Genomic DNA, 24,724 nt, shown 5'->3' with positions numbered 1-24,724 from the left:
AGATTATAAATCAATCTCAAAATGTATTAAAACACAGAAACAAAATAATTTGTTGACCCGGATGCTTGATTCCCACTAATAAGACTAATTACTAATTCCCTAGAAACAGCAAAAGCATGTGTATTTTACATTGGATGAATGTTTATTATTATTATTATTATTATTAATATTTTTTTAAACAAAGCATAAAGAAAGTCAAGAACAACCAGCTAACTACTTAACCTAACTTAAGCACAGCCAATGATTTTGCAGATAATCAAATTTTTCATATAAAGGTAAAAGTGCATATTGGAAGATAAGAAAGCATTCCTCACTAATTGTCGTATTGGACATGGTGAAACAGATCAACCTTAGCTATTCATGCTTCAGTGGAAATTTTGATTCACGTATTAAAGGATTATAGCTCCACCTGGTTTCTTTCAAGTACTCCATACTGAAGTCTCCACTTTTAAAGAGTTTTTTCAGTACGGTGAGTTTAAGTTTCTAGTCAGTCCAATAATCGAAATATATCTGTTATCCACAAGTAGTCGAATCAAAGCACTGCATGTAAACTGATACCTTTTCCTAAAGATTTTAAATAATGATGCAAAATTGATGCATTTGTGCCGCTCTCTTTTGAATGACTTTGAATTTAACTATATATACATATATATGTGTGTCCATCAACATAGGAGTATTAACACTAATCTTTTTTATTTAGATAAGAATGTTTTATATATTTATATTCACAGCAAAGTAGTGAACCCCCTCATTTTTGCCTGTAAAACTTTGCCCTAGAATAATGGTTAAATATACGATTCTGACAACAAAGTTGAGCCCCTGGCAATTAATAGATACTCATCTTAAAGAAATTAATTACCTCCCTTGTTAATCTTGATATAATTAAATTTCTGAGGAATGAAATTTGCTGCATTTTTTCCCCTCTGCCTTGCTTCCTTTGGAGGCGTACCGGTAATGGCTGGCTCTCTAGCTAGCCTGCTGGCCAGGGACGTGGGGACAGCCTAACATCGTGGGCCCCTCACTATGCTATACCGCACTGTGCAAATCATCTCTGCTCATCCTACGCCTTCACTTTCTCATAGGAAAAAGCTCCGAAAACGCCTGAGTCGCTGCTTTGCCTTTCTTTAAGTGCTGAAATATTCTCCTTCTGGGAGGGATGCAAGCCCCCTCGCCTGCCACTTTCTGGTTCTTAACTTGTGATAACGTTACCAAATGACTTGAAAATTTTGGAGCACAATAGCTGCTAATGAAATTGTCAACATGGAACCGCTGAAGGTTTTACAGAGGTGCCCTAGAGAGACTGGAGGGTTTTTTCTATTACAGCTTATTCAAGAAACTTCTTATATTTAACGTGTTTTTCTTTTTTTAAGCTTTATACTTTATTCATCCTTCATTGTCTGTCTGGATTTATAAATGGAGAAAGAAATAAACACCTGGCAGAGATCTTTCATCTGTAAGGGGGTGAAGTGCCAATGATGAGGGAGGAGCAAGGGTAATATGGAATAAAAAAAAAGTCATAACATAAAGAATAGCTCCTCTTCTCTAAACTCTTGATTTATTATGTTTTTCAGCTTATCAGTCTTCACCATAACTTTTTTTTAAAAGCAATTTTCAGTGTTTTAATGAAGAGATCCTTGTATATCCAACAAAAAGCTGTCCTTGCAAAGGACTTTTAGAAAATTCTCAGAAATTAGCTGCATGTTGCACAACTTTTATTTCATTCTAGCTCGGCTACAGATATTGAACGTCTGCCGACTCCCAGTCATCAGTGTAGCGGCATGGCAGATTGATGTGCATTCAACTTCCCAGGGGGTCGTATAACAAACAAGCAGTTAAGGGGCTGACTCAGTGGTGAAGATGGAGCAGGTGTCTTCAAAGTTATCACTTTATGGTTATTCAGGTTCCATGTTATGCAGTAATGCAGCATTTTTAGAAAATGCGTAACGAATTTATTGTAAGTGAGTTGTACACATCCAAACATCTGACCAGCCGGATACAGATCACAGATGAAGAGGCTTGTGTAAATTATTATTTTACTCCTTCTTCTGAAAATTATTCATTCCTATTCCTTTGTTTCTGTCAAAATATTGTAAAACAATACCCTGTTTTGTCTTTTAACAGGAAAACAGAACATCTAAAATTAGCTTTAGAGAAAAAAACAATGAGAAAGAACAAACAAAGCGATCCATTAGTGAGGATGGGTTATTGGCTGACTTGCCTCTTCTCATGGCGGCCCATTAAAAGTGGTAATGTCTGCCTGCAGCAGCGCCCGGGGAAGAAGAAGGAGGCCAAGGAAGGCATATTTCTCATGCATCAGACACTGGAATTAAATAGACCAATGTTCCCTAAAAAGACTGAAGTACATCTCTTTCTGATGTGCGTCCCGGGCAAAAATTCATTGATCTTAGAATGTCCCTTGGCAATTATAAAATATTAAATCCAAGTCGCACTTTTCGGCTCAGCTTAATTTTTTCCCCCCCCTCGCTTTCCATTTGACCAATTTAGAAAAAAAAAAGTTAGGAATGGATGGCCATGAAAAAGAGACACTGATAATGACGACTGAGCCCACTTTTAGAAATCTTTTGTTATGTTTCTGTATTGTTTTTGTAGAATATCTCAGATCGTTAAATAAAACGAGGTCCCAGCCAAGCAGAGGGAGAGCAGGAAAGAGCTGTGTTACACTGGCTGCATGAGACTGAAGCACACCATGGATTGTTACCGCTCTTGACATCTTGATTTTGAAACGCAACATCGTCTGATGCATTTTTCAGCACTCTGGGGATGACAAATATTTGTCAGCTGCTTTCCATTAGGTCTGTGGCCCCCGTGCTTGCCTCCCTGGCCCCTTTCTGTCCCTCAGAGATTACACAGGGGGTATGCAGCTAATTGCCCGGATCATTAAATTTAACATATATTTCAATAAATATAATCATCCAGCTGTTTGACAAGGTACACAGTTCATTAAGCCTCTTTGCTTGTTTGTCCTTTCCCTAATTAAGATTTAGAATCGATCATTGAGTGTGTAATGTACAGTGGTAGCTCGGCTTGCACAGAGAGCCTTTCTCCTACAACTGGAAGGAGTGGCATCCGCTCGCTAAAGCTTTACCATTTAGCACACTGACTGCAATGGGAATTAGACATCCTGTGCTAATTAGGGAGGCCAATTAGCTGTAAAATTCAGGCGTTTTTGACAAATAATCTCAGCAGAATTCAGACGCTTGAATATCATCAGATATGAACGAACAGATAAAGACAAATATTTTTAGCTGTATCAAATGCTCCACTGGTGTTTGTGCCGACTGGTATGCGGCGTTACCTAACCTCTCATTCTGATTTTGATTCATGATCACATGTATTTTTTAGACTGCATAAATTATGTAATTGTCAGACTAATGAACAGACTCCAGTGACAGAACTTCAGGGAAGTTGTGCCTAGCTGGATGTGGCCGCTTACTACTTGCCTGTCAATTTAGGTTGTTCCCAAAACTTGAACAGATCGTATTTTCATTGGGGTGGCAGTCCAGCCTAGTAAAAATGTATGAGTGGCACAACTAAGAAAAAATCTCTATATATATAATGTATTAATTTATTCATTGAGTTATATATATATATGTATATATATGTCTTGATTGAACGTCTTTGTATCAATTGAACATGGTTCTCTGGAGGGGTGTCCAACACTTTTCAATGGGAGGGGGCATGGCCCCCTCTGGCCCTCCCTTGGAGGCACCACTGGATTGCCCAGAGTATTACATTATGTGTTTCTCCCCATCAAACAAACTTCAGCACCCTTTTTCACATGTTCGACTTATTCCGAATGCCTTGTTCCTCCGCTAGAGAGTAACACATTTAGTCGCTGTTGTGTTGCCATTTTCTCTTCAGCTGAAACCTAATAGAAAGACGCCATTACACAGTGGAAGGTAATGGCTCTGTGTGAATGCTGGAGCTGTTTGGATACCAGACAGCGCCCACGGCCTGTTTGAGGGCGCCGGTGGGCAACTCCTGCGGCTGCCCGCCTCAGGTGGAGGAAGCATTCAGCACCTTCTTTTATGAGATGTGTAATTATTATGGCAGACAAGGGTGTGGATTTAAACCGAGTCAATATGTAGATAAGCGCTATACACACACAGACACAGCTGCTGAAAAAGGATGCTGTTGTATGCGAAATATTAAATCAGGTTGCCAAAATGCTCTGCAGGTAGGAAGGAAGCCTTGTGGGCCTGTGGAAGGAGAATCTGATGGGAGGAATTAAGCCTTCAGGAAACTCACAATGGGAACAAATCTCACAATACAGTCTCCCATTTCAACCCCACAATCAACTGGATTTCTTATTAATGCTACAATGTAGAGCTGCATTATATATAGAATGGCTGTCATCAGTGCAATATCAGTGTGTACACGAAGGCGTTCACACTGGACCTTGAATGACTTCAATTCTGTTCTTCACTCATCCGTCAGAAACCGGAACTTTGATTAACAGATTAAAAAAATTACTTTAATCTGAAACGAGGACTTTGGACCACTGAGAAACAACCTTTTTGTTCTTTTATCCGTAGGCAGGCAAGATGCTTGTGTTTCTCTGGTTCAGGAGTGGCTTGTAAAAAGTAATGTGGCTCTTGAAGCACTGACTCCAGCCAATGTCCATGCCTTTTCAATCTCCTCCAAGCTGTTGAATGTGATTTGCTGACCAATCCTCAAAATTCAAAGCTTTGGCTCTCCCTATTGCTTCTGCACTTTTTTCAACCAAACATTTTTCTGCCACTCAAGTTCCACTGAATAGTTTTATTTTTGAATAGAATAGTTTTAACAGCCCTCTTCTCTAGCAATGGCTTTTTGTGGCTGTTCTTAATCTATTCATAGCATAACTTTGTATTGAATTACTGAAAAAATAAATATTTTTTTTAAAATTAAATTCTTAAGTGAGACATGTTTTTTAGTTGTTTTTTTTTAGTTTAGTTTAGTTTATTTCAGACAAACCTTTCACCGACAGTGTAAACAACACCAAAAAAAAAAACAATAAAAAAAATAAAAAAAAAACGCCCTGCATGCAAACAGTAAATTTTACCAGTTGGATGGACTCAGTGTGTCTAATTTAGGTGGCCAAAGTCCTTAAGGTCATGGAAAGTGGTGGGGTAATCTTGATCATGGAAAACGAAGCTAAGAGGGGGAAATGTGTGTAATAATTTTCCATAACTTTCTCCAGCTGAACAGAAACAAAACTGAAGTTATCATTTTTGGACCTCAGTAGAAATGATCAAGAGTCAGCATGCAGCCCAAAGTTCAGGTCTGAGTAATGATGGACTCAGACCTGAACCTTAAGAGACACGTTACCATCTCTGCCCTCTCCTGTTGTTTCTAGCTTTAAAGGACTAATGACCCAGTAAAATCGGGAGCAGCTCATCCATGTGTTTATCTTTAGTCGCATTGTTTACTGCAACAGTGTCTTCACAGGTCTGCCTAAAAAAAAAAATCAGACAGCTGCAGCTGTTCCAGAACTCTTCTGCTCACATTCTGACAAAACCAGGAAAATGAAGCACATCACCCCAATTGTAATGTCCTTACACCAGCTTCCTTGTAGCTCAGAGAATAGACTTTAAAAATACAGTTGTTAGTTTATAAATCGCTGAACGGCTTAGTACTATGAAGATCTGTTGTTGTTGATCTTCTGGTTCGGGTCTGCTCTGCATTCCCAGAACCAGAACCTAACACGGAGAAGCAGAATTCAGCTTCTTTGCATCACAAATCTGGAACAAACTTCCAGAAAACTGCAAAGATGCTGAAACACAACGTTCCTTTAAATCAGTGTTTCTCAATAATTTCCTGTCATTCCCCCCCTAGGGATCATAATTTTTTTCACCCCTACCCCACCTCCCAAGCTCAGTTCCCTTTCCTCCCTAGAATTTAAATACTATTGCAAATCTGTTAATATTTAATAAATTGTTGTACAAACCACTGGCTCCAGCATCATATGACCTTAAACCGCTGTTTTATTGTTCTAAGCCTCAAAATAATTTCTAAAGTCAGTTTATTGAGTGAAGCACTAACATTTAATCAAGACTACTCAATTTGAAAAAGTGCAAATGATTCACTGGGATTTGCATTTTTAGACCTAATATAGGTATATAGTATAGTATAGTATATAGTTTACAACTATAAGCACTGGTTACTTATCAGCTTCTTCGGTTTAGTTTTTCACAAGGTATATAGTTAACATTTATTGTTGAAAAATTTGCAGCAATATTACTTATATCCCAGCTTGTCAGATGAGAAGAAATGAAAAGTGCATAACAGTTTGCATTAACAATAAAAATATATGTTTCACCTACTTCCTGTCCTTTTTCTGTGAGCTACAGTTACTGGCTTATGATAAGGGCCGGGCTCTGAGTTTTTGATTTGGGGTTTAAATACGAGTAAAGTTGGATGAGAACAAAGTCGTAATTTTATAACTTTTCACCATACTGCACTAAATTGCGGAATACTGAGGGTCTTGTAAGATTATAGTTGGTACTGGTTAACAAATGAGTAAGTACTAAATATTTCAGCACATCAGAAGCAAATTTTCAGCCCCAGGACTTTGAAACGATTGCTTGAACAACTTTTTATTTAACAGAAAGAACCAGACTTGCTGAGTGGGTCACGTTACATATCACGAAGCTTTTTTTTCTTTTCACTGTCAAACTTCTCCATCTCTCCTCTATAACGGTAGATATATTTCAAAACATCCAGCCCTGTATCCTTTGGTCCGTTTTTATTATTTTTGTTTGGTTTGGTTTTGTATTTTTTTCCCTCCGTTTACAACAGTGCTGTGTAGCTACTTCTACTGGCTTGAACAGGCAGCCTGATGATTAGTTTGAACACTGCTGCCACCTAGTGACCGGAGGTTGCCTGATGATTAGTTTGAACACTGCTGCCACCTAGTGACCGGAGGTTTGTTTATCAGTTAAAGTGATTAAAGACCTGCTTCACGCGCCCCATTATTTGAAAGTACTGCTTAAAATCAAGGCCAAAAATCCACCTGTTTAGAGTTGCCTTTGATTCCTGATAACTAAAACATTGATAATATATTTGATGCATAATTGCTTGATGGTTGTTGTGAATTTGTGTCATAAATGGTTACTGTATTATGTCTTTATGATATAAAGCACTTTGAACTGCCTTTTTGCTGAAATGTGCTCTACAATTGAACTTCACTTGACTTAACTTGGCTATCATCATCATCATCATCATGCTATTAAACAGAACATAAATGCACGTTTTCCTAATCTTGTAAAACCCTAAAACTATTTCAGTGTCATTGAATTACAAAATGTACCACTCTCTCTGCTTGCAAAGAAAAGTATTGGACAAGTAGGTCATTTATATTAAATTTGCATTACTTTTATAAATGCTCAGATTGTTAAAAGCATTTGTTTTAAGTGTGATAAAAAAGAATGACACTGGGGGTCACAGTAGCTCTCAGAGTTACTCCGTTTTGTCTTTCTGGGGCATTTTTATAAAACATGAAACTCTACCCTCTTCCCCAAAAGAGCTTGGATCTTAATTGGAACAGCCATTTTTCTGCAGCATGTAGTTTGCAGGCGCCACACTGTGTGCACTGGGACCAATGTCAGCGGCACTGGAACTGAGTCTGGGATGGCTAAAAGATGTCAAAAATGGGCCCCATTAACATCAATTTGAGATCAAGGGCTGGTGCATAGTGCGATCCCTCGCCGTAAACGTGCTCTCTAATCCTTTTACTGGGGTGTCTGCTGTGGGCCCTCGGTACGTTCTTTTTGTTGTTAAATGAAATGTGTCACTGCTCATAGGAGGGTTCATGTGAAGAGTGACAGCTCAGAGCGGAGCACACGTCTGCAGAGCGGAGGGATCCATCCTGTCTTTTGATGCTTTATCTCATTCTCAAGTTTAGTGTGTGTTACTACGCACAATCTCAGTGTCATACCACTTTGCCAGCCTACTATTCTCCCTAATTAGGCCATTTGCAGGAAGCATTCTCCTCATTGTGGTCATTTATGCTCAATACCACTCTGAACTGATAGGCTTTTTGTTAACTGGTTGTTCCTACTTGCAAGCGTTTCGCAAAGACATCAAAGAGTGGACCACGAGGCTCATTTGGCAACTTCTCCCAGCTATCCATCGGCTGCAAAACACCCCGTTGCCTTGATTATTAACTCAGTCACCGCCCTCTCATTCAACTTGAATTAAAAATTAAAAACCAGCTGAAATGACAGTGCCACACCACTGAAAGTAAAGTGCGGAAAACCAACATAGGCTCATTAGTGGGTAGTTCTGAAGACAAGCATTCTGACTAGAGACTCATTACACTTCTCCTATTTTAACTCTAATTGGGTTCATTTTATATATGAAACGCCTTGAATATTTAATGTTGCAAAAGTTCTACTTCTGATACTTTATGTAGTCAAAGATACTTGGCCTGTGTTAATTGACCAGGTTATCAGGCAAACTGAGAAGTTTCTCAGTTTCTCGTATCCTTGCTGTGGAAGCACAAAGAAACATTTAGTAAAGCCTTTCTCTGGTTGTTTACTGGATTATGGTCTTCATGCAAATAGTAAATATTTATTAATGCATGAATGTAAAAAATAAGTAGCATTTAACAGTATATTAAGTATTGTTCTGAATGTGTATTGTTTTAATAGCAGATAGGTTTTCAATTTAGATGTATTAATACAGAAATTATATCCCTACTGAAATGATTCTCTGTACTTGCAGCATTCAGTTCGTCTGCTGGATTGTTGGGTCTGTTGTCTCATTGTCATCTTGAAAGTGCTCCATAGATGGACCTGCATGTAAACTTTACAGTAACATAAATTATTTTGATAATTTGATATCTTAAAGTGGTGTGAAAGATCTGAATACAGGCTTTTAAAAAAAAACAGTCTGCACAGCAGGAAATCCTGCAGATGCTGTGAAGCCAATCCAAGATCAAAAACTTTGAAGAGGATCTATCAGAGAAAAAGTAAATTTAGAGCGTAGGAGAGCAAGGTTGCAAACCAGTTAAAGAAAAGCAGAAAGTTGTCCCAACTCCTTGCACTTTGGATGTTCAATGGGAAATCAGAGAACCGGCACAGACCCGTAACACACCAACATGGAAAGAATAAGGAGATAACTTAAAACCCCAAAACATGACAAAACTGATGAGATAAAACAGTTATTCATAGACTGTGCCTGTAAAGCCTTTGTAGTATGTATAACAAGTCGGTTAGCTATCCCTGTTCAGTATATTTTAATTAAACAGATTAAACACAACGTCTTCGTTTCCTCCTATGGATTTCTTTTACACAGGCTTTTGTTTCTCTCCGGTTGAAAAGAAAAAGAGTGGCGAAACAAAAGCGAGATTGTGTTTCCAGGCAGGAAAGTTTGAAGTTTCTTTGTTTGGAAGCAAGGTTCCGGGTGCAGCGCGCTGTTTAGCTCGGTGACCCTGTGACTGTCTTCTGAGGAATTGTATGAGCAGCCCTGCAGAATTGCGCTCCAGGGCCGGCTTTCATCTTGGTAGTAACCTGTGGACTTTGAAACTCAGGGCGATGGAATTGCAGCTTTGTCAGTACACTACTAATTAGAAAATTCCTAACCTCGAGCAAGATGTTTTAATTATGTGTTGTGTCAACGAGTTTGCAGATTTAATCCACCGTTGATACACACTCAAGTGTGCAAACTATGTCGCACGTTGTAGTAGATCAAGTGGAATGAGGCAGGAGCTTTCTTTTTTCTTCATCCTTTCCTTTCCCGCGTAACCTTACGCCTCTCCTGAACCCTTCTTCGTTAACAGACATCACATGCTTAAGCGGCCAGATTAGAAGTGGAGTTAATGTGTTAAAATGTGGTCTGATTTGCCTTAGTTTGGTGGAGGCTAAACAATGTGACAGCATTGTGCTGGGTGTGAGCTCTCTGTTGCAGTGAGTCAGTGTGAGGGAAGGCAGGAAGGGGTTAAACAGAAATTGAGCGGGGATGCTGGGGGCAGCAGTGCTGCAGAACATAGCAGTGTTCGTGCGAAGGCAAGTCATTTCCCGAAACACTGCAGACACATGGCCTGCGGCGCTCTAAAACCTTTGGAGACCAAAATGGCTTGCAGGAGTTAGAAGTAATAAGGTGTTTTTTTGCCTTCTTTCTCCTTGACTGAAATTCTGCACGGTTGCTATGCATTGCCATGGAGCTGTGTAGCTGTTTTTATGGTTTATGTGGGTATTAAGATACTCTACAACTGGCCATTTTTGAGATTTGTTGTTGTTTAGTTGTGAAGCAAATGGAAGTTGTTTGTTTTGAGAGTAATTCCCCCATTTTTTTCCCTTTTGCAATGATCAGAAAGCCAGACCTCACTCTTGTTCCTCTTTTATTTCCCTCTGTGTGCCCTTTATTTGTTTTTCTTTCCATCACAAAAAGACAAATTAGTGAAAGCATGTCTGAGAGAAGAAAAAACAGATGTAGCAAATGCGCTTTACTTGCTTTGATTTTTGAGAAAGCACTAAAAAAACGGCACTGATTTCTTAAGGGTTTTTGACACGAAAGCTTGGTTTGTGAGGATCAAAGGCCACCTGTGTCATAGTGCTGAGACACAGTGCGTTGGTGTTAGAAGTGCTGGTAACTATGTAGTAATTAGTGGTGTCCCCGATTCAATTCGGTATTGGTATTGGGCCAGATACTAACGTGATTCTTGGATTGGATATCAGGGTTAGGCTGGTGTTAAATTCACCAATCCAAACTTGATGGGTATGTTTTGCAGGTTGACCAATTTTGCTCTGAATGTTTAACCTTCATGCAAAAGTATTCCTGTACACTTCAGTAAAATATACATAATAATCTTAATCATTGTATTTAAATAAATGTTTTGAATAGTGTAGTAGATGAAAGTTTTACATTTAGCAGATTACTAAAAGTTTAAAGGGGAATATTATGCAAAATCAACTTTTTGAGCTTCATATCATGTTATAATTTTATTCCCCCATCAAACACATATCCAAAGCATTTTTTTGATTCATTCATTCATGTATGTTTGAGAAATCCTTGAATCTTTCGTGATAGCCATTCGGGAGTCCCTAAACACTTGCTCTTATAAAGTGCTGCCTATTCACCCTGGCTCTTCAGTCTCCAGTCAAACTTCCACTTTTCCTACTCGGCTCCTCCAGACTAGCGGCAGCAACAATTAGCAAACACCTTGAGGAGCCGAATGTTTCCTGAGCTTATCATACAGTCTCTTTCTTATTCAAAATCTGCTGGGAACGGTTGTAAACGGCATCATGGAGAAACATTTTTGTGGTGACAGGCTGAAGGAGGAGTGTCAGATAGAGTAGGAGAGTCTTAAAGAGACAGAGGCCCAGTTTCAAGCTGTCAGATACGGCTATCATGCAAAGTCAAATTTCTTTTAATCTTTGTTCGCTATGGACAGCATTTCTATAACACCTGGAGCTAACATAGTTACTTGATTATTCTATAAAATGACTCTATGTGCCTGGAAAACACATAACGTCGTCCCTTTAAACATATGCATGAAGCATATTTCAAGAATTTGCAGCCAGTCGATACAGTGAGGACTCTGCTGCGTAGAATCAGCTTGTTCTGAGATAATTTACTGTTTCAAATTAGAAAATACAACAATAATATGAGTTTTGTGCAAACATTTAAATTGGTGAGTTTGGTTGAATTGTTATAGTAACAACAGAAAACAGTGGATTCAATGTCATAATGGGACAGCCTGCTGAAGACTTTGACACATTGAAGGAATGTTTACACTTAAGAAATTACATGGAGAGACCACTGTTGCCTTAAAATGCTCTGGATCAACAGCATTGGTATCGGCAGATGTCAATATTAAATTGTCGAAATGGAACCAAAAAATCCTGGATCAGAGCATCTGTAGTGGTGATTGGAAGACTGAACCAAGGCCCTTTTCATCCAATGCTTGTTTCAGTAAATCTTGTCGGCCTTGTCTGCTTCAAAGAGAGGCTCCGGCGTATAATCTGGGTATGTACATCTGTGAATTATTATTCTAATTCTTTATACGTTTATTAGAGCTGAATAAACTCCACATCAAATACATCACCCGGGCAATGTCAGAAGGCCTGAGGCAAATCAGCCGACATCTGTTAACTCTTTCAAAATGGCCTCATCCAGCATGTCTGTGGGCGTAGAGGAGCGAGGAAAAAAGGGAGAGGCGAGAGAGCCGGAGAGGGAGAGAGGAGCGCAAAAGTCTCTGTTGCTGATTAATGGCGGCCGTAGGAGAGGCGTTTTTAGGCCGAGAGTGGGGCTGCACTCCCACGGCTGGGCTACACACTGTAAACACAGCGAAGGGGACGAGGCAGCGTTCCTCGATTGAAATGCAGCATGCAGGAGAACATGTGGGAAAGCTTTACTTCTTGGCACAATCTCAGTCAACCAGGGAGTCAGTAAATGAGTCACTCAGTCAGGCTTCCAGCCAGTCACTCAATCAGCCACAATTCTGATAAAATTGTCAGTCAGCAAATCTGTCTTTCAGTCAGACAACTCGCACGCCGCTTGTCAGTCGCACAGGTTTGTGAGAGAAGGAAGCTAAAGGCAACATTTGCAGCCAGGATAAGTCAAGAATGACCGAGTTATTTGCCGTTATTAAATTCTTTGTGACTTTTTATTTGTCAGTAATCTGTGTCTGCGCAATACATGTCCTTCTTGCCTGAAGATTTTTCACCATCAAAGCAATGAGGGTGAAGTAGCATAGCGTCATAAACATGGAGCCTGGCTTTAGCCACAGATATGAATGCTGAGCAATGGTTTCTCCCCACGTCGCAGTTTTAGTTAACGCAGTTTGTTGGCTGGTGCGTTGTCAGATACTGGCACAAACAGCGAGCACACACTCTTTCTCACCACACAGCCTCTATCAGTAACTTCTGCTGTGAGGAGGGGAGTGCTGAGGCAGCAGGTTGGACCGCACGGGGGCCGAGCGGCTCTGTGTGCCTGGCAAAGTGGGCCATTAACCCACCGCCCTGAGGTGTGACCTGGGCCAAATCCAATATTGGCTTCAGCATCAAGGCACAGGTGCCACTCAAGGTTCAAAGCCGCAGATCAGCAAGAAGCCCCACTTCTCCTGCTGCCCTTCCACACCAACCCTTTTCCTTTTTTTCCCCCTTACAATAAAGGAGTGAATGAAAATTGAGACACATGCAAGCACAGCTGCTGCCAATTCACTACTGGAAACAAGGAGTCATAAGTAAAGGTAATAAAGCCAAGTATGGGTGAAAACATTACAAATAAACTGTCTGAATGCATTTAAACCTTTCCAAGGCTGAACGTAGATGATCAGTGTTCCTCTGATAACATCAAATGGGATTTCGTTTATAGATTTGCTTATAAAGCTTTAAGCCACCAACACCAATACTTTATTCATTCTCCTCTTTAGAATCTGTAACATATGGAAACGTAAGAGTGGCATTCAAAATATAGACTGTATTTATTAGGTGGGAAGGAGATATGGCACTGTATGAAAGAGCAGTTGTAGTAAAACCTGCATTTCCTCATTTAAAACAAAAGCTGATATTGTAAAATAGCTTCAGCGCCTTATAATTTAGCTATTAGTGCAGCTAGCATTACAAAAATGTGAATTTCTTTGTGTGTGCATTCTTGAGCATCTAGATCCCTGACTTTAACTCTGAGGTTTCCAAACGGATCCCAACATTTACATCTTTCATAACTGATCTTGAAATGAACTTTGTTCAGCTTTCCTGTTACCTACTGAGTCTTGCTCTCTTGCACCAAATGCAGACATTTGTTGATATGTGATTGAAAATGTAATTTGCTTTAAAATAGTTTCTTCCATTTAAAAACTCAGATACTAAAAATGGTTTAACTTACATCTTCATTTCTAAGGAGGATGCATTCGTTGGTAGAGAAAAAATGGTCAAGAGTGTTCAATTTAAAATCATCTGATCCCAGTCACAACATTTATTGGTGAAACTTCTGTAAAAAAATTAAAATCTCTTCTTATTTATCTGCAACTTTTTCAGCATACCAATATTACCACACTACAGAGTTGTTATGATATTACTAAATCTTGTGCAAAATATCCAGAAGATTTTACTGCACTGCACATTTATTCATCTGCCTGTTCTGATTTTGTGAAAGTCAGATTATTGAATTATTTTGTACATGGATAAAACGGTAATGAATATGTATTTTATACCTGTATTAGGTATAGGCCTGAATAGGTGCATTATAATAATTTATAGTATGAAAACTCATTATTTTAAAACCTTCCTTCATTCCGTTCCTACGGTTTAAAGTTCTGTTAACAGGATGCCAGACAGAGGGCTGAAGTGATCAAGGTTTTTCTGGCTGTATAAAGCATAGAGCACTTTAGCACTACATCCTCCCCCACCTGTTGCTGTTCGCAGCGAGCCCAGATTTTTTTATTTTTTGACAAACACAACCAGTCAAAATGGAAAGTGGAAACTAAAATGTGAATTTCTATTTTCTCTTTTAAATAAAAACAATTAAGGAACACATTTGCTCTGAATTTCTGCATGTATGCTTTAGAAATATGGCATTTCTACTAACGGTTTTCATACTGTGAGTCTCATACCAACCCTTGTCTAATTGGTACAATTTGTATGCATGCCACCACAACATTGCTGAGGACTAAAAACATTTACGAGGCCTTAATTTAAACAGGCTTTAAAAGCTCTGCTCTCCTTAGGTTCTATCCTCTGTGTTTTTTCTCCATGTCCCCCCATGTGAACAAGTCAAACGTCTGAAGAGATGTATTGAAGTATCCCTGCACATTCTGTACGACGGATATGTCATATGACATATTGCCTTGCAGCAGCCATCACAGATAAAATGACAGATGCTGTTTTTTGCCTCATGGATCTTTCTTGGCCAAGTTGATTTTGAGACATTGCTTTTTGCTCTGCCCTGCTGTCTCAGTGATGCGGCTCTCCTGCATATTCTGTTCTCTTTGCTTTTCCTTTTCATCCATTGCGAAACTTACAAAGGCTGCCTGCTTTGTTCTCCACCGAATTTCAAACACGGTTGGTGTGTAATTGCTAGCGACAAGGAGAGCGTGGTTGTTGATGTCTCACTTTCCTTTTTAACTGACACTCAGCCATCTGCTTTGTTTAGCTTCGATGTTTACCCCGCCCATCCGCTGTGCCTCCTCCACATTATTCCTTACATGTACCGGTGAAAAGCCTGGTCTCCATAGATACACGAGGCCAACTCCTTAAAAGCCCTGATTTATTATTTTGGTGTGGAGGACACATGAAGACAGGAGGAAAGGGTGACGATGCCGTTTCGTGAGAGTTCCTGGACAAGCCCTGACCTTTCCGTTTGTGTCTCACTAAAGCCTGCCCTTTTCCCTGAGGGAAATGAGGCATTCTGGGAGCTGCAGTGCACTACCTACCTTCATCCACTTCAGTGGAAGCACCGACTGGCCGCCTGTGGCTACGTCTGCACATCTGTCCAGGTGGATGGATGGCTTTGATTGGAAATAATCCCTGACCCTGTCGTCGGCCTGACTCCTGACTGGCAGTAATTGGCATGGCAGTAGGCAGGCCCATCTTTCACTTGTGGTCAGCCATGATTGACCTGATTAGGCCTGGGTAGCTCCCCAGAGTGAAGGGGTCTGGTGTGGCCCGGGGCAACGATGAGCTGGCTGTACCCATGTGCCCCTCGACCAGCAGCAGAAGATGATACATGTTGCTAAAGTAAGTTGGCAGCAACAGTGGCCTGACTAGCTTCACTTGTCAAGTCATATCCAGGGGTCAGAGAGTTTACCGAGGGGAAATCTGAGACACGGCATCGTCATACATATTGTACGCACAACCAAGCATATGAGAGGGCGGGTGCTGGAGGGTTTTGGTTTGGTTCCTGTAAATTCAAACTCATCTTATGTTTGCAATTAAAGCTGGTGTGTACAGTGTGTTTACAGAGTGCTGCAATCAACGTAATTGGGAGAGGGTGTTCCTGACTGAAACGTCTGTCTTATTTCTCTCCGCCTGGGTTCAAGTGGGCACTTGCTGGCTTTGTCCCAATGTAAATGCATCGTTTCACCTGTTTCACCTTCTCTATACACTTTCGTTTTTACATTATTCATATTTTTTCTGGCTCAAATACAAAGACCTACAACAGAGCTTTTGATTTCAGTGAAAACAAACCAAGAAAGTCATGGAAAAAAATAGATAAAAAGCTATGTGAAATGACTTTATTTTCCTTTTCAATTCTAATTAAATCACCACTGACCACTGCATTGTTCTGGGTTTCTTCAAAACTCAAACTGCAAAATAAAGTTTTAAAAAAAAAAGTTTAATAAAATTTATTTTAAAAAAAATCGAGAACAAAAGATTGAAAAATAACACACATGACGTAAATAAACACGAAGGGCAGAAATTGCATGATGTCATCATTTTGTTGCAGACCTCATTTTAGCTCGTCTTACAGCCTGATCTGGACAGAACGTCTGGTCAGAACTGTTCTCACGTGATGTCAGATTACTCTTGCATTATTGGTCATAGATGTGAATTGTGTGTGTGTGAAGCTAATGTCGACAAGCAGCAGTAGAGTCTGTCCTACTTTTCTGCTGAACCTTCAAGAATTTCTGCATTTGAATTTCTTGTGAAGAAGGAAATGTCTTTACCAGAATAAACTTTGTTCTGAACATTTTTTCTTGTGTCTTTCTGACTAGAGTTTAGGTTGTTTGTTCAGTCAGCTTGTGAAGGTGACGCAGAAAAGGAGTGTGTGGCTCAGCAGACACTGACCCTGATGAAAAGCATGCTTTTGTCACAACACAATAGATTGAATTTATTTGAATGACCATGTAAGATAATATTTTTTTACCTCTTCTGGTTGTGCCTTTCATCTTTTTTATGACTACTTCTTTTCACATTCAAACTTGTTTTACTCAGAGCAAGAAGACAAATGCTTCACTTGGAGAACCCCTTGGGTTTTTTTTTTTTGTCCTCACAAGCTAGAATCAGGTCCTGAAACGTCTGGAATTTGAATCACATATTTTTTTTCCAGATTTGGATAAGAGCATACATTTGTATTTCCAGATTTTGTTCCCTATTCCATTGGCTAAATGTTGTGCCCTTACTTCCATCCTTCAGATTGTTTTTACTTTCTTCCTTGTGCTCTTCTTTCTTTCTTTTAGCATTTTGTCCATTCGTTTTACTTTTATTCTTCTTTTCTCATGTCCTTCACTGTCCTTTCTTTTCGTGTTGCTGTTTTCCTAACTTCCTTCCTTCCTTCTGTTTTTCCAGAGTTTTTCCTTTAAGTGAACTTTTGCTGTCTGAAATGAAGCGTTTTTATCTTTGTCAGAAGCTTTGTTTGTTTAGATTACAAATCTTTTCGTATTCCAGGCAGCATAAAGGTGTCTTTTGACTGTGCCTGCGGTTTCCCTGGTTATTGACAGCATTTTGTAAATATTTTTTTCAGCCTTTGTTTGAAGAAAAGGTTTCAGTGTGCACCTGAATATCTGGATGTTATTATGCCATCTTTTGATCTCATTCATGCTCTGCAAGAGGGGATTAATTTTTCTAATTGGAGGTGTATACTCGCTTTGAGGCCGCAACATTCTTAACTCTTGATACTGTCAATGTGTTTGCCATTCAACAAAGATGATGTCATATCGTCAATTGGAAACACAACTACTGCTTCATTCCTAGCACTCATACGGTTTGTTTTTACCATGTAAATAGTTTTTCCTTCAAACCCTGCATAGTAACAAAGACCTCCTTGAAAATAAGGAGGAATTCCTCTGAACGCCCTGCCCTGCTCTCGGGTGAGAAAAGTCTCACCAGAATAGTCTCTTAAGATCCTCGAGATAAACATCACAACTGGTAATGTTTTTAGTTTTCATAAAGAACTCATGTCAGTACCAGCAAATAAATATTTACTACTAGAAAGTCACGGAACTTGTGTTCTCTAAAAGACATTTTTAAGTGGTTTGGATTTATGTCAAAAACTGTGAGGTACAGATAATTCGTCTGAACATAAGTCAGCAACTTTAAAAACCAGACTAAGGTGATGAAATGGAAATTTTGACCACGTTCTTTACCCCATTTCTTCAGTTCATGTTAGTGGATATGTGTGTGTGTGCGTGTGTGTGTGTGTGTGTTTAAAGCTTTCTAAAGGTCCCACCTCATCCTTTCAGGCCGTTTGATGTCTGACCTTTAACTAGACCATTGAAACACTTCAGTCTGGTCAGACTGTTGCTGATTCGCTGCCTTGTTTGGGATAATTGTCTGCTGGTGATCCAGTCGTGGCCCAGCTTTAGCCGTCAGAGAAATTGTTCTGTTTTTGACTCTTGATTACTTTGGGATTCAGGAGAACTCATGGTAGACTCAAAGACTCCAACATGCTAACCAAATCATCAGCCCTCCACCCCCATGTATGACGGTTGGTTTGAAATGTTTGTCAGGATTTTGGCCAGACGTTTTTCTTGCCTCTGTTTAAGATGCTTTGTTTCAGACGTTTTAGGTTCTTTGCGGTTTCACTGAACTCGGCACAGACAGATGTTGAGGAGAATTTACTGGCGTGTCTAGCACAGCTCTTTCCATGAGTAAATAATTCTGTTGTGGTGCAAAATGTGTGTATCAACCCTAGAAGGAAAGCTAAAAAAAACCAGCGTCCTAGCTCTGGGTAGACATTTATTGTGTTGTCATTTATTTTGATACATTTTTTATCATGAAAACTTTTTCATTTATTGTCATCACAATAAATTCCAATTAATTTATTGTGACAACAAAACTGTCATTGTTCTTAGGATTATTTTCACTATGTTTTTCAATGTGTGCATTTTAGTGATAAAAATCATACTTTTTTATGTTACTGGTGTCCTAAAGAACTGTTTGTGGGGCTATGATTGCTGTGTCATGCAGTCATAGCCACACAGTTACCTAATTAAAGTAATAAACTGCTCTGATTACTTTTATCTTTATCACAATAGTGAAATATGGGCTGAATGGCCAATCAGCAGGAAGAATCCATTACTCCAAAAGCAGATAAAGTCTTGGACTGTAACTTTATTTATTAATTTTTTATTCTTGTGATCTAAAAAAAAACATTGGCCCATATTGACTATAAATTTCAGAGTTACATTTTCAATAGTTAGATGTCCATATCTCTGTAGTTTGCAATTTTCCTCTACTTTATCTTTAACTGTCTGTTGTGTATCTGATGGTAATTGATTGCACTGGATTTCATTTTGGGGTATCAGATTAAAGGGCAGGTGCATATATGCACCACACTTTTCAGAGTTGGTACTATTACCTCCCTTCACCTTACAGGTATTCCCCTTGTGTAGGTCTCACTTTGTGGTTGTAATGTGGGAAAATGAGAAAAAGGTCAAATGGCATGAGTTGTTAAGCGAGGCGCTGTACATCTTCCTCCTCCTCCTCCTCCTCACTGGAGAACTTCTTGTCTCCAGGTCTCCAGCAGCACGGCCGGCTCCCCAGCGTGCTCCTCCGCCCCGTCCACCTCATCTCGCCAGTATACTCGACACCGCATCACCCGCGTCAACCTCAGGGACTTGATTTTCTACATGGAGCAAGAGAGAGAGACTGCCCACTCCCTCCTCCTTTACCGTGCACTGCTCAAGTAGCCTCTGCTCTGCTCAGCACCCACCTCAACCTCCACCTTCTCCACCTCCTCCTTCCCAGCCACGTGCCTTCAGATCAGGTCTAATATTTCTGCTCTGTGTCTCTATATGTACTGTAGTGATGTTCGACGTAGCTTTTAACACACAGAGGGTTAGTTAAAAAAAAAAAAAGCTAAATGTTGTTGTTCCTTGTGCTCTCCGTTTAGCTTCACAGTGTGTAGTTAGATCCTTCGATTTAAAGGCCACGTCACGTACTTTGTGTTGGATTTGTTAGATGAAGGATGTCCGAACCTGTTCCATGTGTTCTCGGTTGCTTTTTATTAGTTCACACTGGTGTCAGAACCTTCAGAAACCATGTTCGTAGGAATTGCAGACTCAGATGGTTACTTTCACACCTCAATGCAGACTCTAGTTTTTTGTGTGAGCTATTTGTTGACGCGGGTCAATGAATGTAGTCTAACTGAGCTCAAACGTTGAGACTTTATGGACTTTTTACTCCAGAGAACAGATTCAAAATACTGATGCATCTTAATAAATCAAAACGTGTTTGAACTGTTAGTTTACTTCTGAAAGATTCAGTAGATTCAGTTTACACAATGTGACACATTTGAAGCATTTCTTTCTGTTAATTTAGACGATTATGGCTTACGGATTATTCGAATGTTGAATAATGTCAACGAAAAAGTATTTTAAAGGGGCTGTTTCATATGTTCTCTGGACACATTTTGCCATTTTGTAGCACAATCAAGTAACTATATTACCTTCAGTAGTTATGAAAATGCTGTTTATGTCAAAAATAACTTAAGAGGAATTTAACTTTGCATCAGAGATGTCTCACACTTTAAAATTTGTGTCTGTCTCTTTAAGAAGCTCCTTCCCTTTTCGATGCCTCAGCACAGCAATGCTTCTCCATTATGCTGTTTATAACTGTTCTTGCTATCATTGGATTGAGAAGTAGTTTGCATGATAAACTTAGAAAACATGCAGTTCCATCTGGTGTTTGCTAATTGCTGCTGCCAGCCTAGAGAAGCTAAATGGGAGAGAAGCACCAAAAGTGCAATTTTAATCTATTTTTGTGGTCATTAGATTCAAAATTCTGTGCTTTACTTGCATAACTTTTTGTAAAAGACATAGCGTCCATCCTCTTTTGCAAAAGTTTTATGTTTTTCTCTTTTAAAAAACTAAAAATAAAATGGTGGCTCTGTAGAAATCTCAAAACATTCCCTATAGTATTAATTTCTAAAAAGAAACTTAATTACATTTCCAAAAGGTCTTGTTATATTTCTAGGTTAAATGAGTTTCATTATGCTGAATTCAGGGCAAGGATAGTTCTATGGATTACTGAGGTTGCAGAGCCCCTAAGACATTTAAGTTTTGCAAAATTGCTGGCCAGCAATAACATGGTTGTTAAACCATTTTATTTATATTTTTTTTTGACAGTGTGGATTTGCTTCACAACCCACTTAAAGCTACACCAGTTTCTTGTGCAACTTTTTTTTTCTTCTGCAATGTTTTCTTCCACTAAACTTTCCATTGATATTGTTGAATGTAGCACTCTGGGAACAACTGTCTTCTGTAGCAAGAACTTCTTGTAGCTTAGCGTAACATTTCTGAATTAGGAATTACTATTTTATTTGTCCATTAATAATAATAATTAGTAATAATATAATATTTTAATTTTCTTAGTTTTAAATACAGTTTTTATTAGCTGTAAGCCATAATCATCAAAATTAACATATCTATTTGAAATACATTCCTGTGTATAATGAACTGATATTAATACATGATCTGAATTGAATTTAAAAACTCTTTTCGAAGCCACTAAGATGCACATCATTCTGTTACATTTCCTTGCTGTAAATGTAAATAGTTCTTTTTGAATTATTTTACAGCATGTATATTTTTTATCACAAGCCTTGTAAGAAAAGAAAGTGATTTCTGTGTGAATATTATAAAAGCTGATGTTTTGTAAAAGGACGTGCTTTCAGAGTATCGTTACATGACAAATCCCCCCGGTTCCTCATCCTCCTGCAGTTACCTGCAACGACCACTTAACAAATCCAGACAGTCTTCAATCAGCCTCGCTGACTGGGTCAGTATCGTCTTATAATGTGAAGTAAGCAGAAGGCAAGCAGACATTCCTCTATCATGTCTCCCGACTTATCGTGTGTTGTACGTCACCTAATGTTTAGAAAACATATGTAACTGTTCTGTCCCTTGTACCCGAGCTTTCGCAGTGACTGAATGGTGAAGGCAGGATATTTGTTATGGTGTGCAGCACTTGTATTTTCTGTATTTTTCACCCAAATGAGTAACGGTTGTAAAGTTAAAGTAAAGTAAAGTGGAAAAGAATAGAAGGAAGCAGTTTTATGATTCCAGATTAGTTTTTTGTTTTCATTGGACTGATCTCTGTGACAGAAAATGTTTTACATACCATATTAAATATTTGCCTTTTTTTTTGTTTAATCCTTAAACAATCCTAATTGTATTATGTAATATTGTCCAGTATGTTTTTTTATATATATCTAACTAGATTTCTTGGCCTCTATGCAGCTTTTCTTGCCAGATTGAAAATTTATTTAACTATGTGGGTAAGGGGGATATTTGAAGCAATTGTTGTGCATCATAAATTTAAGCAGCACTTTTTAAAATCTATTTTACCCGACAGCTCGAAGTTGTCGCTGTATTATAGCAAATAGTAAGCACTATTGCTAGTTTCTGTCAGTTTTCACCATATGTTTTATTTTTTGGGAGGATTGGCTTTTATGCTTAACTCATGCATTTGAAGTCCAAAACATTTTAGAAACAAGCACAGCACTACCAATTTGTGGTTGGTCCGGTGACATTTTTATTCAATGATTTTTATTGTTTCCGATGGCTTCACAAGAGGACATTTCTACTACGACAACAACTACTACTACTGCTACTACAGCTTTTTAGCCAAAATAAGAAGACAATAATTCTGATGTAAACAGCTCTTGGAAATAGCATTACATTGCAAGGATGATTTGTAAATATTGTTTACAAAACTGTATGTTTATTAGAACCACGTTATTTTTGGTAAACTCTTGTACATATCTGGAAAATTTCCTGTTTGTGTCAAAAAAAAAACTTTCGTATTCGTACTTATTTTGTAAAGGAATAAATAAGCTGTTTACTAAACTGAGCGATCTTGTCTTTGTCTAAATGCTTCTTTACATTAAAAACAGGAAGGTGAGGGAAATGTGAGGTACGTATAAATGCTCCTGGGTCGTTTGTTCTTTTACTTTCTTTAGTTTAATTCATTTATTTGAGTTTTCCAGACTATTCACAGCTCTTTTCTGTGCAGTCATTCTGTTGTTTCATGTTGTTTTGTTGGGAAAAAAAAACACCCCTGAATTGAGGCATATTTTCCTCCTAAACCTATTTGCAGATTGATTCATTACATTTATTTATTACTTTCTGGGTTGTAAAACTACAAGTTCCCAGTATCTTTTGCAAATCCCAACTTGCCTGTCCCCCCCTTTTTTTTTTTTTTACATAAAAACTTCTCAAAAAATATTGCACAACTGGAACATGCTTCAAAACACTTGTAACACTTTTCTCTCCCTCTTGGTGAATTGTCACATCATGTTTGATCTCGGTCTAAGTCTATTAGAGTCGAGCTTTAAAAAGCACAATGAAGATTGTGCTTAAAGACTTTTGAAGTAAAGATACTTGGTAATAAAATGTCTGCAGCTTGGCGTAACACAGGTGCATTATACGAAATAAGATGTTGACGGTTATTATTGCTGATCGTGAATCTTTGCTTTGGGAAATTGTAGAAAACAATCCATTTGCTTGCTCACTTTTTTAACTTAAAGGAAGAAGTTTCCAAAAATAAATTTCCCCTAAAAGTCACCACACTACGGGACATTTCTCTGCTTGGTCCTTAATCTGCAGCATGTGATCTGAGAGCTTTCAGTTTTCTGAAAAATATAGTTTCAAAAATGTAAAATTCCAAGGAAAATACCAAATCAGTGAAGCACTTTGGCCCAGCTATCAAAATCCCTCCCAGGTTTCTGTTGCTAATTAAGCAGAAGAATAACTGACCATTTACTTCAGACCTTGGAAAAGCTTATTGTTTTCTGCCTCTCAGTTCGACCCTCTGCTGTGCTGGACCATGAAAATCCTTCTCCTTGTACAGAGACGAGCAGGAGACACTCGTGCGTTTGATCTGGCTGGCAAATTGGATTAGGTTCCATCTGCTCAAAGTAAACACATAAAGTTCACCACACAGAGATTTTCTTTTTTGTATTTTATCTGATAGACCAACACAAAATGTGAAGTAGAAGGAAAATGACAACAAAAAACACTGAAAACTGTGGTGCTCATTTGTATTCTGAACCATTCAAGCTGCCACCTCAAAAAAAAAAAAAGATTTGGTGACTTTACCTAATTAGTAAATAGAGTCCCTTCTTGTTTCATTTAAAGCTCAGTTTAAGTGCAGATGTTTTATGAAGATCTCAGATGTTTGTCTGGCCTGGGGCAATGCTATGGAGAAGTTTAAAGCACAGCAGGTTATAATGCAATGTCCCCAATTTTAGACATCTGACACAGCATTTTTCAACTAGTTGTGTAGCAATGGAAAGAGTATGGCTATTTCTGGAGGAGAATCTTTAAACGTAATTACTGTTAGTCACTCGAAAACATTTATTGAAGGGTGAAACCAAACAGTTACTTTAAATCTGTAAAAGTCCCATTTAAAGTGTTAAGAATCCCTTTGTGGCCCATATACAAAGCAATATGCAATGAAGAAAACTAATACTGAACATCATCCTGATCACATCATTTGAGGCATGGTGGTTGCAGCATCATCCTAGGGAGATGCTTTTCTTTAGCAGCGGGAAGTGAAGCTGGTCAGCATCGATGGGAAGGCGAATGAAGTCTGCTGGACGCTTCAAAAGACCTGAGACTGGGACAAAGGTTCACCAAAAATATGAACATGAATCCAGGGCTACATTGTAAAGGCATATCCCTGTATAAGATTGGCCTAGTCAAAGCTCAGACATGAATATCTGGCAAATCTGTGAAAACTGGAGGTCCAATATGACTGAACTTGAGTTGTTCTGAAAAGAAGAATGAAGAATTATATTTTGTAAGCTAGTAAAGAGCTTAAACGTTTTACAGCCA

The 24,724-nt window shown here is 38.7% G+C and overlaps 1 protein-coding gene across 1 annotated transcript in view; it reads left to right on the top strand.

Annotated features, from left to right (window-relative positions):
* Positions 1–22,739, top strand: part of LOC103138054 (transcription initiation factor TFIID subunit 4) — a 114,793-nt gene extending 92,054 nt beyond the window's left edge. Inside the window, exon 16 of the mRNA XM_016671556.1 lies at positions 19,403–22,739. Coding sequence (XP_016527042.1) covers positions 19,403–19,576 — 174 coding nt within the window. The 3' untranslated portion in view covers positions 19,577–22,739. The remainder of the gene's footprint in view (positions 1–19,402) is intronic.
* The last annotated feature ends 1,985 nt before the right edge of the window (positions 22,740–24,724 follow it).

The sequence above is a fragment of the Poecilia formosa genome, unplaced genomic scaffold, assembly GCF_000485575.1.
Source record: "Poecilia formosa unplaced genomic scaffold, Poecilia_formosa-5.1.2 Scaffold46, whole genome shotgun sequence".
Taxonomy (NCBI): domain Eukaryota; kingdom Metazoa; phylum Chordata; class Actinopteri; order Cyprinodontiformes; family Poeciliidae; genus Poecilia; species Poecilia formosa.
The sequence above is the reverse complement of the archived record's forward strand: the minus strand, read 5'-3'. Positions and strand labels throughout refer to the sequence as shown.